This window comes from Danio rerio, chromosome 1 (assembly GCF_049306965.1).
Source record: "Danio rerio strain Tuebingen ecotype United States chromosome 1, GRCz12tu, whole genome shotgun sequence".
Classification (NCBI taxonomy): Eukaryota; Metazoa; Chordata; class Actinopteri; order Cypriniformes; family Danionidae; genus Danio; species Danio rerio.
The window spans coordinates 32,249,104-32,264,117 of NC_133176.1; the positions used below are offsets into that span (position 1 = coordinate 32,249,104).

General features: G+C 38.7%; 1 protein-coding gene across 15 annotated transcripts in view; it reads right to left on the reverse strand.

The window, feature by feature from the left end:
• Positions 1-5,519: 5,519 nt before the first annotated feature.
• Positions 5,520-15,014, reverse strand: part of zgc:172295 — a 117,555-nt gene continuing 108,060 nt past the window's right edge. For 5 of the 15 annotated variants that reach the window (NM_001431102.1, NM_001431101.1, XM_073945969.1 and 2 more), the window contains 3 exon segments: positions 5,520-7,013; positions 7,516-7,602; positions 8,090-8,176. In NM_001431102.1, coding sequence (NP_001418031.1) covers positions 6,997-7,013; positions 7,516-7,602; positions 8,090-8,176 — 191 coding nt within the window. In that variant the 3' untranslated portion in view covers positions 5,520-6,996. 15 annotated transcript variants of the gene reach the window in all.

Below are 15,014 nucleotides of genomic sequence, written 5' to 3' on the forward strand. Positions count from 1 at the left end.
CTCATTCTCCCAGAAACAGACATAATCAAAACAATAAATATATAACTTCAGGCATCTTTTGAACCACTGTGAAGGGTGTGACTTTCCACTAAGTGTGAATGCCTTTTGTTATTCACACCCCCTTCCTTGAGGGAATTCTTGGATTATTTAAGGTAAGGTTTGAGAAAGACTCAGGGCGATTCTGCCTAACCAGATCAGCCCATAACATGGCTTGCTCCATGTTATGTATATTTCAAAGTCAGGATATGCATCTTATAATCTTAGATTTATCTTTGATAATTTGATGTTTTGTATTGATCTTTTATGAATTGACTGATTGAATTGGCATAATACATTTACCTGACTAATAAATTGTTATGTTTTGAATCATTCAAACAGAGTTCGTGTTATTATCTTTAGTAGATTGCGGTAATTTCATAGCACCACAAGCCCCTGTTCAGGTTAGTAGCGGACTAGGACACGGTAGACGGAGCATTGCGGCAAGCTATACGATATCTCTAGAGCTCCGACTAACAAATTGGCATTTATTCATGTATACTTAGGCTGTAAAAGGATATCTAAGGGGATAGTCCTTCACCCGATAAACTTATAATACTATTTAGATAGTATAGTGATTATTCAAAGTTACTAATAGTTTAAGTACGACTCGTTTGCTTAATTCTATAGTAATGATCATTATATGACTAAATAGCTCTGTTTGATTTAGGAGGTAGCAGACCTATAGGGACCGCATAACAAATATCCTAATCTGAGTAAGTAGGGTTCTGCCTTTTTAGGATAGCGGTCAATCGCCACTGTTTAGTGACCAAGACTGACAAGCTTGTGCTTAAGAAATTGTATACTCGGCCGGTACAAGATTCAGGATGTTATAGGAATCCCAATGAACGAGAATAACATAAAATGATGGACCGAAGAGAATATTCAATCATAATCTAAATTAATGTGAATGGAAACAAAATAACCTTCTCAATGTTTTATAATTGGAGTCAGATAAAACGAGGATAAATATATTAATATTCTAAACCACCTCATACTAAAATTGGAGTCAGATATGAGCTAAGTTTAATATAAATCAACATTGTGCACTGGAAAGACCGAACATGCAGTGAACCTTCATCCACCATTGGATACCGTCATTGGACCAACTGGCTGGACCCTACAAAAGTGAAGACAGAGGGGTTCGCATACTATTCTGCTGCCCAACGCGTCCGCCTAGGTTGCCTCTATGCACGCATCATCCCTGAACACACGTAGGCCACAACAGAAAATTAAAAAAAAAACATTAAAAACTGTGTTTTTTTTATTTATGTGTAAAATATTTTAAATTAATCACATGCATTAACGTGCTAATTTTGACAGCTCTGGTAAATACTATATTTTAACTGTTAATGGCATAAAGCACTTATTAAAATTTGGTTTAAATAGCAAGTCTGTGTAAACAGCTGCGTCCCAAATGGCACACTATTACACTTTGTACTTATGCACTTACACACTCAACAGGATAGTATATGTATGTAGTGTCATCCCAAATGGCACACCAATGTTTTTTTACTAAGCGGAAATTCAAACCATTTCCCTAATGACGTTTGACGGTTGCCAAATGAGTGAAATAAATGACCGAATAATCACATAACATCTGCCATGAGTATAACCGCATTCACCATCTGGAGGCCCTATAATCACTCTCGTAGAATTTTGCTTTCACAATCCAAAATAAATAAAGTTATCTTACATGTATGCCCGATAGCTCCGCCCCTTTCGCTACGTAAGCAAACCTGCGGTCGTTGAGTGCGTGAAGTGTCCATCATTCCACACATTATTATTTTTAGAGTTTTCAATGTAAACACACTACTTACACTATTTATACTACAAAATGGCGTAGAATAGTGCATAAGTATGTGATTTGGGACGCAGCTAGTGTATGCTTAATTTTTTGTGTAAATAGCATTATACATTTAGTAACAAAGCAATACCTTCTACAAACTCTAAAAGTGTAAATGGCATATATTTTCTATTCTATAAGCACTGAGTGTATATAGCATCTACCATAACTTTTGTTGCTATATTGTGTAAATGGCACTTAGAATTTTCTGCTATTTGCACTTAGTGTAAATAGCATCTCTTTCTATAAGCTAACAGTTGGTGCTAATTACAAACTAACATTAGCGTTTGGCTTACAGAATTGCTGTATGCATGATAATATTAAGATTTATTACTCACCAATGTCGAAGCACTTCCAGATAGTCAGAGATGTAATGACAAACGGCATCCAAACTGAAATTGTGAATAATAAGAGTGCAAAGTCTCTAGATAAGGATTTGGATGTAACTAGCTTAGCATGCCACTAGCTTAGCATGCCATTCACATAGTTTGGCTCCAACTGTTGTGTCTTCGGAGACAGACGGCTGGGTAACTGTGAGAAAATCTAGAGGTGGGAGAAAACACTGTGTCCCTTCCAATATCAAACAGGTTTAGCCCTCTCAGTGATGCACCTACTGAGAAACCTGATGAAACGGAACATACAAGTAGACACAACAATCACCATGGTAAAATGTCTGCTGGGAGCCAGAGCGCCTGACATTATGTCAAATTAAAAAGTGCTGGCTAAATATAAACGCAAGTTCTGTAAAATCGTTTCACCGCTGACTCATCACTCAATGGCTGGATATCAAAGTGGTGCCCACCAAATAACATTTTTGTTTTGGTTGTGTAGTTTTTGGGGTAGACCTATTGAATAGAGATGGTCTTCATCCCACTCGGGCTGGAGCAGCTCTCCTGTCTAGTAATCTGGCATATAGTCTTAGGGCGTACTCACACTTTGTACAATTGCCTTGAACCAGGCCAAAGCATGCTTGTCCCTGCTCTCGTCTCCTTCGAAGGCCCGCACTCACATTACATTCAGGCCTTAAACCACACTGAAAAACTAAACTGAACTTCAACATTACAAACTGAACTGACACTTTCAATTTACTATAATCTTCTATGTGGGGCTGCTTTGACACAATCTACATTGTAAAAGCGCTATAGAAATAAAGATGTATTGAACTGAATCAAAATGCTACCCATCTGTGCAAACTCTTGTATAGGTTTACCTATACCTATTTTATGAAAGCACAGAAGCCATATATCGGAAATAAATACAGTCATTGATCTCCATTTAATTTTTGTATACTGTTCATAAAGATTTTTGTTAGGTTATAAAAAGTATGCTATTCATTCTGTTTCCTTCGGCTTAGGGGTTGCAACAATAGAATGAACAACCAACTATTCCAGCATATGTTTTATGCAGTGGATACCTTTCCAGATGGAGCCCAGAACTGAGAAACACCCACACACACATAGGGATGCACCGATGTGGATTTTTTGGCCGATACCGATAATTCTTCAGATTTGAAGGCCGATAGCCTAATTTAAAAATCTGAAAGGCCTAATTTAGACATCGGCTCCATTACGATTATCTTAAAAATAGCATTTATTGGCCGATAACGATATGGCCGTCGATATATTGTGCATCCCTCACACACACATTTTTAAGACCTCAACAAATATAATTTAAGACCCAAAAATTTAATAATTTCTTTGGAATAGGCTACTCAATTTCCCTGTTAGATTTAAATGAGTTGTGCCTCGTCACAGCATGGATAACCCACAGTACCCTTCTTTTGAGTGTCTGGTGGTGAAATTAAACTGTTATAGCTGACTGTGAGGGGGCGTCCGAACTAGAGCTGTAATCAGGCCATCTTTTTCATGAATGAGTCGTTTATGTGCGTTAACATTACTTATTCATAACATAGGCTATAGGCCACTTGGAAATTGGAACAAAAAGTCCTCTGTAACATCTTAACATCTCAGCACTCTAAATAGGCCCAGGTACATACACTTAGCCTTTAAATTGGCCACCACACCAAAAAAAAAGTCTTTCTTAACAAATTAAATTAGAATAAAAGATAAATCACGACTGGTATTTGGCAATAATGAAATTAAGATAAAGGCTCTTTGCCACTTCTCTTCACAATAAGGTGACGGTGAAGCTGAATATTTAAAGATTAATGCAACATTAGCCTGTATACTCTGTCTGGATTATGATTTTATGTTTTAATTTTAATATTTAGTTATAATTTGAAAATTCTTCACTCGTCAAGATTAGTCTGCATGTATTTGTGGGGGAACATTATTAAATCCACTGTAAATGGATTTAGTGCAGTCCTGTGCTCACTGAGCAGCACTGAACACCCTTTCACTGCTGCTGCTACTGGCCAAAATGCACTACTGATCTGGCTAATTTAGCATGTTTTGATTAGGATTGTTTGTTCATCTTCCGTCAGTTAAGAACATTCATTTCATCTTCCCTGTCAGTTCGCTGTACATAACTGTTTAACGCTTTACCGTAATACGCAGTGAATGAGTGACTGCCGAAATACCTTGACGGCCAGAATGACTGTTCTTATTGAACTAGCAGCTGGCCTGACCGCAGTCAAAATTCGTTTTTTTTTTTTTTTTTTTTTACTTCTCCGTCATCATTTGTTTCACCTTTACAGGGATGAATTTTAATGTTATAACAAACGATTTGATTACTTTTTTTTCGCGCTAATCGAAATGCATCACATGACTGATCATTTACTGCTCAAGCTCAAGCCCGGCCTGACCTGACCTCGTCTAAAATGATAGAAATTAAGTCCGTCGTGTTCAGGTAAAGATCTTCAGCTCTAGACTTAGTAAAACTGTTAGGTTGCAAACAATGCAGGGATTAACCTGGACCCGCTATGACTAGCTGCTGCAACGTACCGCTGCTGCTTTCCTCCTTTCATGTGCAACTCGACGGCTTGAAGCCCCATGGTCCCTGAAGAAAGGTCTTTTTGCAGAATTTACACATTCCCTCATTGCCGTGTCATTAAATGTTCACCTTCCCATCTTTGCATTTTGAACCTCACCTCGGCAATAACATGCGTAATAACAGCATGCAGGTACAGACCAACGTAAACGTCTGTAGCCAACACGGTGGACCACTGTGCTTCCTGATCATCATTAAGCACACCGGCTGAAAATTTAATACCTAACAGCCACTTTACGGTAAATTAAAGAATTTAAGACCTCAATTTCCCGGATTTTAATTTAAGACATTTTAGGACTTTTTAAGGACCCGCGGGAACCCTGCAACTGCCATTTTAGCTTGTTCAATACACTATTCACTCAGCCTATATAAAAAAATAAACATAACAAAAACTGCCTGCTGACGCACAAGTAAATCTTCAAAGTGAACAGTGTAGGCCACTTAATGACCTCATTCACATCACCCTGCAGGCAATGCTGTTTCTCTAGCTTAACAATGAAATGAAAACCTTATATATGGAAATGGATATTTTCATTTTGATATTACAACTTAACAGACAAAAAAAAAATGTTAAGGCATCATGTAGCTACATATGACAGTCATCTTCACTGTATGATTTTTATAACAAAACAAATAACATAACATAACTGTCCCCTTTCATATTCATTGAAAAATACGAAACACCCTATTTTGCTGAATGTAAGTTTTAATAATCAATAATGGCAATTATAAAAGTATAACAGAAAAAAATTATACAATATAGGCAAGCAATGAGTCAAATATGCAGAATCAGTGTACGCGGTTACATAAATTAATATATTGACTTATCTTTTCTCTTTGCCAGAACGAGTTACCTGAGAACAAGTCGCTAATAGATTCAAAAGACCACAGACTGATTAGATATAGACAACAAGATGAATTAAATATCACGTTTAACAACTACATTGAAATTAGACCCAGCAGTAGATTTTTGATAAACTGTCCGATATGCACTGCTATCAACTGGGGGTTTTCTGCTCAAAGCACCTGCTGACTGCCTGGTTGCAGAGCATGACAGAGTGTGTGTGTGAGTGTGTGGTCAAGTGCTGTGCATATTTAGAATTTCCAGTGTTTCCCTCAATTTCTCCCTTCCGTTTCTCCTCCATCTCTCGGACTCAACTATTTTGACAAATACACACTGATGTGTATGCTCACGAGCCCAAAATTGGAGTTTGTGATTGACACAAACACAAATGCATCGCTTCCAAATCCTCTAAAGAATTGTTAGGCTGCATTAATTAGTGCAACCAGAGCTGGGAACACTTCCCAACAAAAAGACATTATAATCTAAATAGTATCTACACTAGTTAGTCTGTTTTTCCTTATCCCGAGGTCTTTATAATCCTGGATCCATCCCATATGCTGAACAGATGTTGTGGTGGTCTTGGACGAGTGGAGATTGTAAGACTGACCTGCAGTCTCTCTATGATAGATGTCAGTCGTTCTCAAGGATCCGGAGCCCAGATTGCAGCTCTTGGATTTGCTCTTTACTGTTTTGGCTTATGGCAGTGATATTTAAGTTACACTGAACTGAACTAAACTAAACTGAACTTCATCTGTGAAAACTGGACTGAAGCAGTTTCAATTTATTAATATGTCATTATATTAAGCTGCTTTTATATATTGTAAAAGCACTATAGATATAACAAAAGAATTGAATTCCATTGCTGGTTATACAAAAAAGAACCCAGCACAATACATGGTAAATTGTACTAAAATAAGTCTCCTAAACAGGTAGTAATTTCAGCATGTCTTGATTTTTTCAAACTTAATAACAATTCCCCACAATGTGCATGTTGATGTCTGACAGTCAATACATAATTTACAGTGTAGGCAAAATAGCAGCAGAACAAAAGAAACACTGAGCCTCTGCAACTTCAATGTCAAAGAGTTCCTTGTGTTAAACAGTGTTGGGATTATTTTATAAAATAATTACATAATTACAATTGATAAATTACACAATCACATTATTTTCAAGCAATTATACCATATATGTTAAAAAAATTCCTGCTGCATAGCCAAACAATTTCTTCATTTGTAAATCTGAGGTACCACACGTGATGGAATCGTCTGATACTTTAATGCCAGTGCCACTACAGCACATTTTGAGTCTTCAGTTTTTCAGTTCAAGCCAACTTCTGCCCTGATTTTGGAGAGGAAAAAAGTTAGATCAGTAAAGACTGATATACTCACAAATGTTAAAGCAATACTCTGAAAAAGACAAGATGGATATTACAAATAAAGTGAAAAGACAAAAGCAAAAACTAAATAGCAGTGAAAGAGGAGATTCTCAAAACTCTCACCAAGTTGAGAAAACCTTACTTTTAAAGCTACCAGTTACAGCTTTATAAATGATCAAAACTGTGAAAGGCTTTGAGTTTTTTTTTTTTTTTTTTTTTTATAACAATTGAACAGGACCTGTTCAATTATTTCATCCTAACAGAAACACATGAAATGAAATGCTAGACTATACAATTCATTAACTAAATCATAAAAAAGAGGACTGGGGTGTGATGCCTCACTCATTTTCATAACTTATTTAGACAGATGATCTTTAAACAGATTACGTAAAAAGAAATGCATCTGTCTCTTTCACCATCTCTCAATTACTCCCCCTACACACACACACTCACTTTCAAACTAACCTGCAATGTACTTCGCTCCAATTAACATAAACATGCTACCCAGAATGTAAAAGCCCAAGGGTACACTACTGAAGATACTAGTGTCCTCTGTTGGTTGTCCAGAACACAGGTCCATGTTACACAAGAGTGGAAAGAGAGAAAACAAGTGGAATAATTGAGAAACTGCTGATTTTGTTCAAAAAAATAAATAAAAGGTCCTGAAGATTTACCCTGAATAAGGTAATAAATAACAGGAAATACATTTACAAGAGGACTTTGTATCCCTGTTAAAAATAAAATAGCTGTTTTCTTGCAAAAACCTGGTTATTGATTACTACAAACAATACATTAATCTTTGACTGCTGGTGTTCAGTTAGTTGGAATATTGGTTCTTTTGTAAATAACATTGCTGAGCAAATGATAAGATTACTCTCCAGAATTTCAAAAAATTGTCATGCAGGTTATTTTTTGTTCATTTAAATCCAAACCAACTTGCATTTCTCTGTTTTTATATTCCATGTTTGCCATTTACTTCATCTGTATATGGTGTTTCGCAGCCAAACAAAGTTTTTTGATTAGCCAAACAAGTCCTTACCATTTCCACTGTTGACTGGCTCTATGGTTTCCCAGTTCATGGCCCTTTGAACAGCTTTCTTCCAACGAGCATATCGCAGTTCACTTTCTGCTGGGAGAAAAGAAAACGGCATTTCATATGATAACAAGAGTGCTAAGCAATGTTTATGATGCGCCCGGATGCAAAATGTGGGATATACAAATTCTAAAATTATTCAACTCCACTCCAAAGAGGAACTTTGTGAAAATTGTGAAATTTGCTGCATATGTTTTTAATGAATCCACAAACACATAGACTGCTGAATAGAAGTGTATGCTTAGTATAAAAATGGGTGTTTAATAATGGTGGAATTTAAATGTTTTTTTTTTTTTTAAAGTGATAGAACAGCAAAACATTTTATTAAACTTCATGTGCTTATGCATAGGTTGTTATTAATTTCTGCCTATGTTATCATTTACATTACTGCATAAAAATAAAACAAATCTCTTTCAGGCTCTTTTGTTGAGTTTCTTTATAATTTAGCCTATCCACAACACAACTCAGGAGATAAATATTTGACTGATGAGTTAATATTAGATATCTCACTCACACTAGGTATGATAAATAAAATAAACCTCCATAACTTAAATTTAAAAAAATTAAAAACTCCATTTACTATATTTGTTAAAATATTTTATTGAGAAATGAAGTATTGGTATTTTACATATGTATATTTACATATGTTTTATAAAGGGAGAGACAGAGAGAGAGAGAGAGAGAGAGAGAGAGAGAGAGAAAGAGAGAGAGAGAGCACAGATAGTTCTAAATATGTTCAATGTAGAGCTTCTGATAATATGGGCCATTTATGAAGTAATAAATGAGCATATGAAAACTTCAGATGCAAAATCCTCTGAATCTATCAGACATCAGGCTCTTCTGATTAGGTTCAGCTAAATCCACTTGTGCTTTTTTGCAAAACAAACTCTAAATCCACCTATTGGGACAAGACATTATAATTGTAACGATTGCTCAGACATAGATGGATCCATGTGCAGTACGTTTATACCCATTGTCCTGGTGTATATGTTGGGGCTGGGCATCGACGGCGATCTGCCTGCTCTCTAAATCTCCTTATGGCTCGTGATAAGTGTGTGTGAGCGGCGTTCCAGGTATCTTCACTGCGCTGAAGCCAGTCATTGACAGCGGGTAGTTCGGTGGGTTCGCCAGACCATAGGAATAGTGGGGGTTGGAACCCGAGTACACACTGGAAAGGAGTCAGTCCCGTAGCAGCCTTACGTAACGAGTTCTGTGCGTATTCAGCCCATATCAAATACTTGCTCCAGTCGGCTTGATTTTGGTGGCAGTAGGTGCGTAGAAAGCGTGTAATTTCCTGATTGAGCCTCTCGGTTTGTCCGTTGGATTGTGGGTGGTATCCTGAAGTTAAACTGATGTTGATGTTGAGACTTTTAAAGAAAGCCATCCATACTCTTGATGTGAACTGGGGTCCTCTGTCTGACACAATATCCTCCGGTAACCCATAAAATTGAAAGACATTATTACATAGGAGTTCGGCCGTTTCTAGAGAGGTGGGAAGTTTGGGAATGGGAATGAGTCTGCACACCTTGGAAAATCTATCAATTATGGTTAGAATAGTGGTATTGCCTTGAGATGTGGGGAGGTCCGTTATAAAATCGATAGCTATATGGGACCATGGTCTGCGGGGGGTGGGTAAGGGTTGTAATAATCGGGCCGGTAGCTTTCGGGAGTGCTTGTGCATATTACATAGACGGCAGTTGTTGAGAAATCTTGTGATGTCCGTCAACATGTTGGGCCACCAAAATTTATTCTGTACTAGTTCCTTTGTTCTGCTTATACCTGGGTGTCCGGAGCTGGGGTTGTTGTGTATTTCACCGATTAATCGTGTCCGCAAGGTTGTAGGAACGAAAGTTTTCTCTGCGGGGCAATTCGGTGGGCGTGGTTCCTGCGTTTGAGCCTGGGCGATCTCAGTAGTGATATCCCACATGATAGGTGACAGCACCAAGGATTTCTCTAAGATAGTTTCCTCTTTCTGCTCCACCACCTCCTCTTCAAATATTCTGGATAATGCGTCTGCCTTGACGTTCTTTGAGCCCGGAATATATGTTACCGTAAAGTCGAATAGGGATTGAGTCTTTTTGCAGAGTGTATGTATTCTAGATTCTTGTGATCCGTTATTACCGTGAATTTGTGTTTAGCGCCCTCCAGCCAGTGTCTCCACTCCTCCATCGTGGCTTTCATGGCTAGGAGTTCCCGATTGCCCACATCATAGTTCTGTTCCGCGGAGTTAAGCTTATGGGAAAAGAATGCACATGGATGAGATTTGGATGGAGAACCCTGTTTCTGGGATAATATTGCGCCAATGCCCGTGTTGGATGCGTTAATTTCCACAATGAAGGGTTACTCAGGATTAGGATGATGAAGGATGGGAGCGGTGGCGAAGCGGTGTTTCAATTTGGCAAATGCCCTCTCAGCCGTGTCGTTCCATTTGATAAGTGATCCCTTCCCTCTGGTCAAACTTGTGAGTGGGGAAGCAACCAAACTGAAGTTTCGAATGAAACGTCTATAAAATTTTGCGAAGCCAAGAAATCTTTGGAGCTCTTTAATGGTTCTAGGCTTGGGCCATTTTAATACTGCTAGCACCTTCTGCTCATCCATGGCCACGCCCTCAGTGCCAATAATGTATCCTAGGAAGGACTGAAATGGGAGAAGAACAAGAGAATAAGGGGATGTTGTGGTCATCAGCAAACGTTTTATCCATAAAATTACCTGCGGCGCCTGAATCGATTATAGCGGTCAAATTAATTACAGTACCATTGACAGTCAGGGAAATGGGAACTTCTATGCATTGGTTATTTATAGAGGAACAGAGAGCTGAACTCACCGGGAGCGATCTGGAGGAGGGTCTCACTGGACACCGGGCCTTAATATGTCCTGGCAGGCCGCAGTACATGCAGAGATTGAACTGGAATCGGCGTTCCCGTTCTTCGGAGGTTAGTGGAGTGTGACCAATTTGCATGGGTTCCAGAGCATTGTTTGCGGGTAATCTGGGTCTTAGACTGAGGGGCGACAAAGAGTGAAGTGGTTTACGAGCTCGTATGAGGTTGTCCAGGAGTATAGAAAGTTCAATGAATTGATCCAATGTTTTTCCCTCGTCACGACAAGCTAGTTCAGTTTGCAGTTCTGGGTTGAGACCTTTACGATATAGTGTCTTTAATGTATCATCCAGCCATCCAGTCTTGGCTGCCAGTGTGCGGAACTGAAGAGCGAAGTCGGCGGCTGTTTGGTTGCCTTGTTGAATAGTTAACAACTCCTCACCAGCGCTGCGACCTCCCTCAGGATGTTCGAACACAGTGCGGAATTTTTGCAAGAAACTTGCAAAAGTGGCGAACGTAGGGGTGCTTGGTTGCCAGATGGCGGTAGCCCACTCCAGGGCTTTGTCGGTGAGTAGCGAACAGACAAACGCTATTTTGCTCTTCTCCGTTGTGTACATATATGGCTGTTGGGAGATAAATAGCTGACACTGCAGTAGGAATCCTTTACATTTAGCTGGATTACCTCCATATTTCTCAGGAAGAGCCAATCGTGGGTTTTGTGCAGCACTGGGGTTTTCGCTGGGAGGAGCGTTGAAAGCAAAGCTCTCTATTGGTGACTGTGCAGAGATGTTCAGACCTTGTAATGCCTTTACCAATTCCTCCGTGAGGTGAGTGAGTTGTTGTTGATGAACCGAGAGTGTTTGGGCTTGAGCTTGAAGTGCCGTAGAAAACTTTTGCATGGCTGCGGGATCCGATGTTGGCGAAGTCTTCTGTAACGATTGCTCAGACATAAATGGATCCATGTGCAGTACGTTTATTGTATAAATGAGATTAAACAGGAAGAAGTGTATACTCAAGTGTACAGCAGAAGACTACGGTTTAGTAGACAGGCGGCTAGCAATCGACATCGGATAACAGGCTGGGATCAGGGCTGGCAGCAGAGATTCAGAGTCCAAAAGCAGGCAAAGTTCAGGGCAGGCGGCAATACAAATACAGGGTCAAGAAACAGTCCGGGTTGGCAACAAGAAGAAATCAGAATCAGGGAAAAACGCTCAGAAATGTCTGCGGGGCAAAACAAGACTTCGCACTGAAGCAGCGTGTGAGTGCTGCTTATATGTGTGTGGAATGTGATTGAAGATGTGTGTCAGGTGTGTCTGCAATCAGTGTAGATGGATGACGTAATGTCAATAGTCCGGTGATGATGACCTCTGCTGGTTAGTGAAGGGAATAGCTGGGACCGAGCCGGTGACAATAATTAGCTGAAAAATCACTAAAGATGCCCTTTTAAATGAAAACATAAAACACATTACACAAACCACCGAAAATTAAAAATACATAAATCAAGTCAAGTAAATGGCGGTTCATTCCGCTGTAGTGACCCCTGATAAACCAGGGACAGAGCAGAAGGAAAATTAATGAATGAAATCTGTCAAGTATTAGTACAATAATTAATAACATTAAAATTGACATTAATTAAATCTTAACAATCTGTTGTCATTTATGATATTTGGGAAGTAGATTTAATGTAAGTTGAGCAATGCAAACATTGTAAACTAAGCTTGTTACACTCAAATAATGTTGTGTAAAACATTATGAAACATCAATATCTGTGCATTATCCATTAATATAAAAAAGCTTATCTGATGTATAGGTATTATGAAGTAATATAAATAATGTTTAGTTTTGTACATCATATTCATCCTTTGAAAATAGCTTACATTAGCAAATAAAACACAAGGTAAGGCTGGGCAAAAAAGGGATGCCTTAGACAATTTTATAAACTGTCATTCATTCATTCTCACCACACTCAGTCTTTGTCTCTTTTTCATCTCTTGTTAATCCTTATAGCCTCCATATCCAATATAAGAACGGCATCTTAAAGGGGTTGTCCACTACCATATCATATTATAAACTTTAGTTTATGTATAATGTAGCTGTGTGAACATAAACAGCATCTCTGAATGTAAAATACTCAAAGTTCAATGCAAAGGGAGACCTTGGCTTTTACAGAGTTAGCTTAGCAAAGCCTACAATGAACGAACTTTGGGTCCTACAAAAAAATACATCCGGGCTAGTGAGATCACAAAGGTATTTTTACGAGGCACTTTAATGTTACAGCAGAGAAAGCTAAAATGCCGTCCAAATGCTGCTATTTCCACAGAGCTTTTTCTGTTTCTGTATTTGGGCTTCCAAAGGACACGACACAAAGACAGAAGTGCTTACAGTTCAATATTAATTATGTTCCATAGAATTATAAAATACATAGCAAGCATGATTTGACAAAACACAGCTTATATATACACACACACACACACACTCCACCAGTGCGTGCAATGCTCTCTATAGGCAGCTTTTCCATGCGTTCTACATCTCAGATAATGAACTCGCAAAAGATATGTGAACGATTCACTAAACTTACACATCCAAATTCCGAATATATGTAAAAGATGTCGTGTAAGGCGTTGAGTTAAAAAAATACTGCAAAGCTAGTATTTTTACAGTAAAAACCACTTCTGGAAATTTTCTGAATTTTCTTAAAGGTGCATTAGGTGATTGTCTTCAGAAACATTTTTTGTTGTGCTGGTTGAAAGTTTTTTCACATTCCAATAGTAATGATTAAAATAAATGATCTAAATTTATTTATATGTTTTTATATTCTGGGTAAGGCATGTCTTCAGAAACATTTTTTGTTGTGCTGGTTCAAAGTTTTTTCCCATTCCAATAGTAATGATTAAAATAAATGATCTAAATTTTTTATATGTTTTTATATTCTGGTAAGGCATGTAACGAATGGAGGAAGATCAAACAGACATATTTCATTATTACATAAACTTTTAAGGAGGCCACAAAAACCCACCCCACCAGGAGGTCACGTCACATACCTGAGCATGAGTTACCATGGTCACAATCTTAACTGGTAAGGTTCCAAGACTTTTACACTTACACATGAAAAGAACAGGGCATTTCGTTTAAATAGCTAAATAGTGTTTATCAATGATTTACTAGTGATCATGATTATCTTTGTTTTAAAAACCTTAGAAGTATTGCTTAATTGCTTAACACTCAAAGAACATTACAGAGGTCTTTGGTATGTACTAATGTGGTTTAGAGGACAACTGTATGCATTGTTTTATGTTACTTGTAACATGTGTTGAGATTGTAAAATCGTTAATACTTCTCTATTAAAACTACTCACCAAGCATATGTAAATCACAAGTCTTAGACAAAGAGACAAAAATCAGGCTAGAGGGCAACATCCCATTGGCTCAACCCCTGAGTTCATGAAGTCAGCAATTCTAGTTAAGGAACTGAACAACAAGTTCACATCCTCTTACCTACCCCCTCTCTTAGCCCTCACACCACTCTCTTTACGCTCTGATCTTTAAGCCTGATTTATACTTCTGCGTCAGGTGACCGGCGTAACCCACGGCGCAGGCAACGCGCGTGGCTGTGCATTTATACTTCTGCGCGCTGTCTCTGCCGGTCTGCATTAACACTTCCGAAACGCTAGTTGGCAGTGAGGTGTAAATGTTCCTCTGTGTCGAGTTTCTTCGCTACTTTTTTGCATTTCCTGAACACTTCCGGGATGTACAAGTGGCTCAAACTCGCTCATTTTGAGGCAGGAACCGGCGGACGTGCAACAACTTTAACTATGAGGTAAACACAAAACAAAACTTTCAATCCGGAGCTCCTTCACGGGACTCCACACTTGTAAACAATCGCTCGCGCGGCGTCGCGCCATTCGCGCGCCTCTCGGTCCCGCCCAGACTCGTCAGCGCTACCAAGCCGACCAATCACAGAGCTTATGCTACGCGTCGTTGCGACGTGTAGTTACATTTTTTGAAAGGTGCACGTCAGTGACGGCGATGGCCACGGCGAAGGGCTATGCGTCAGCG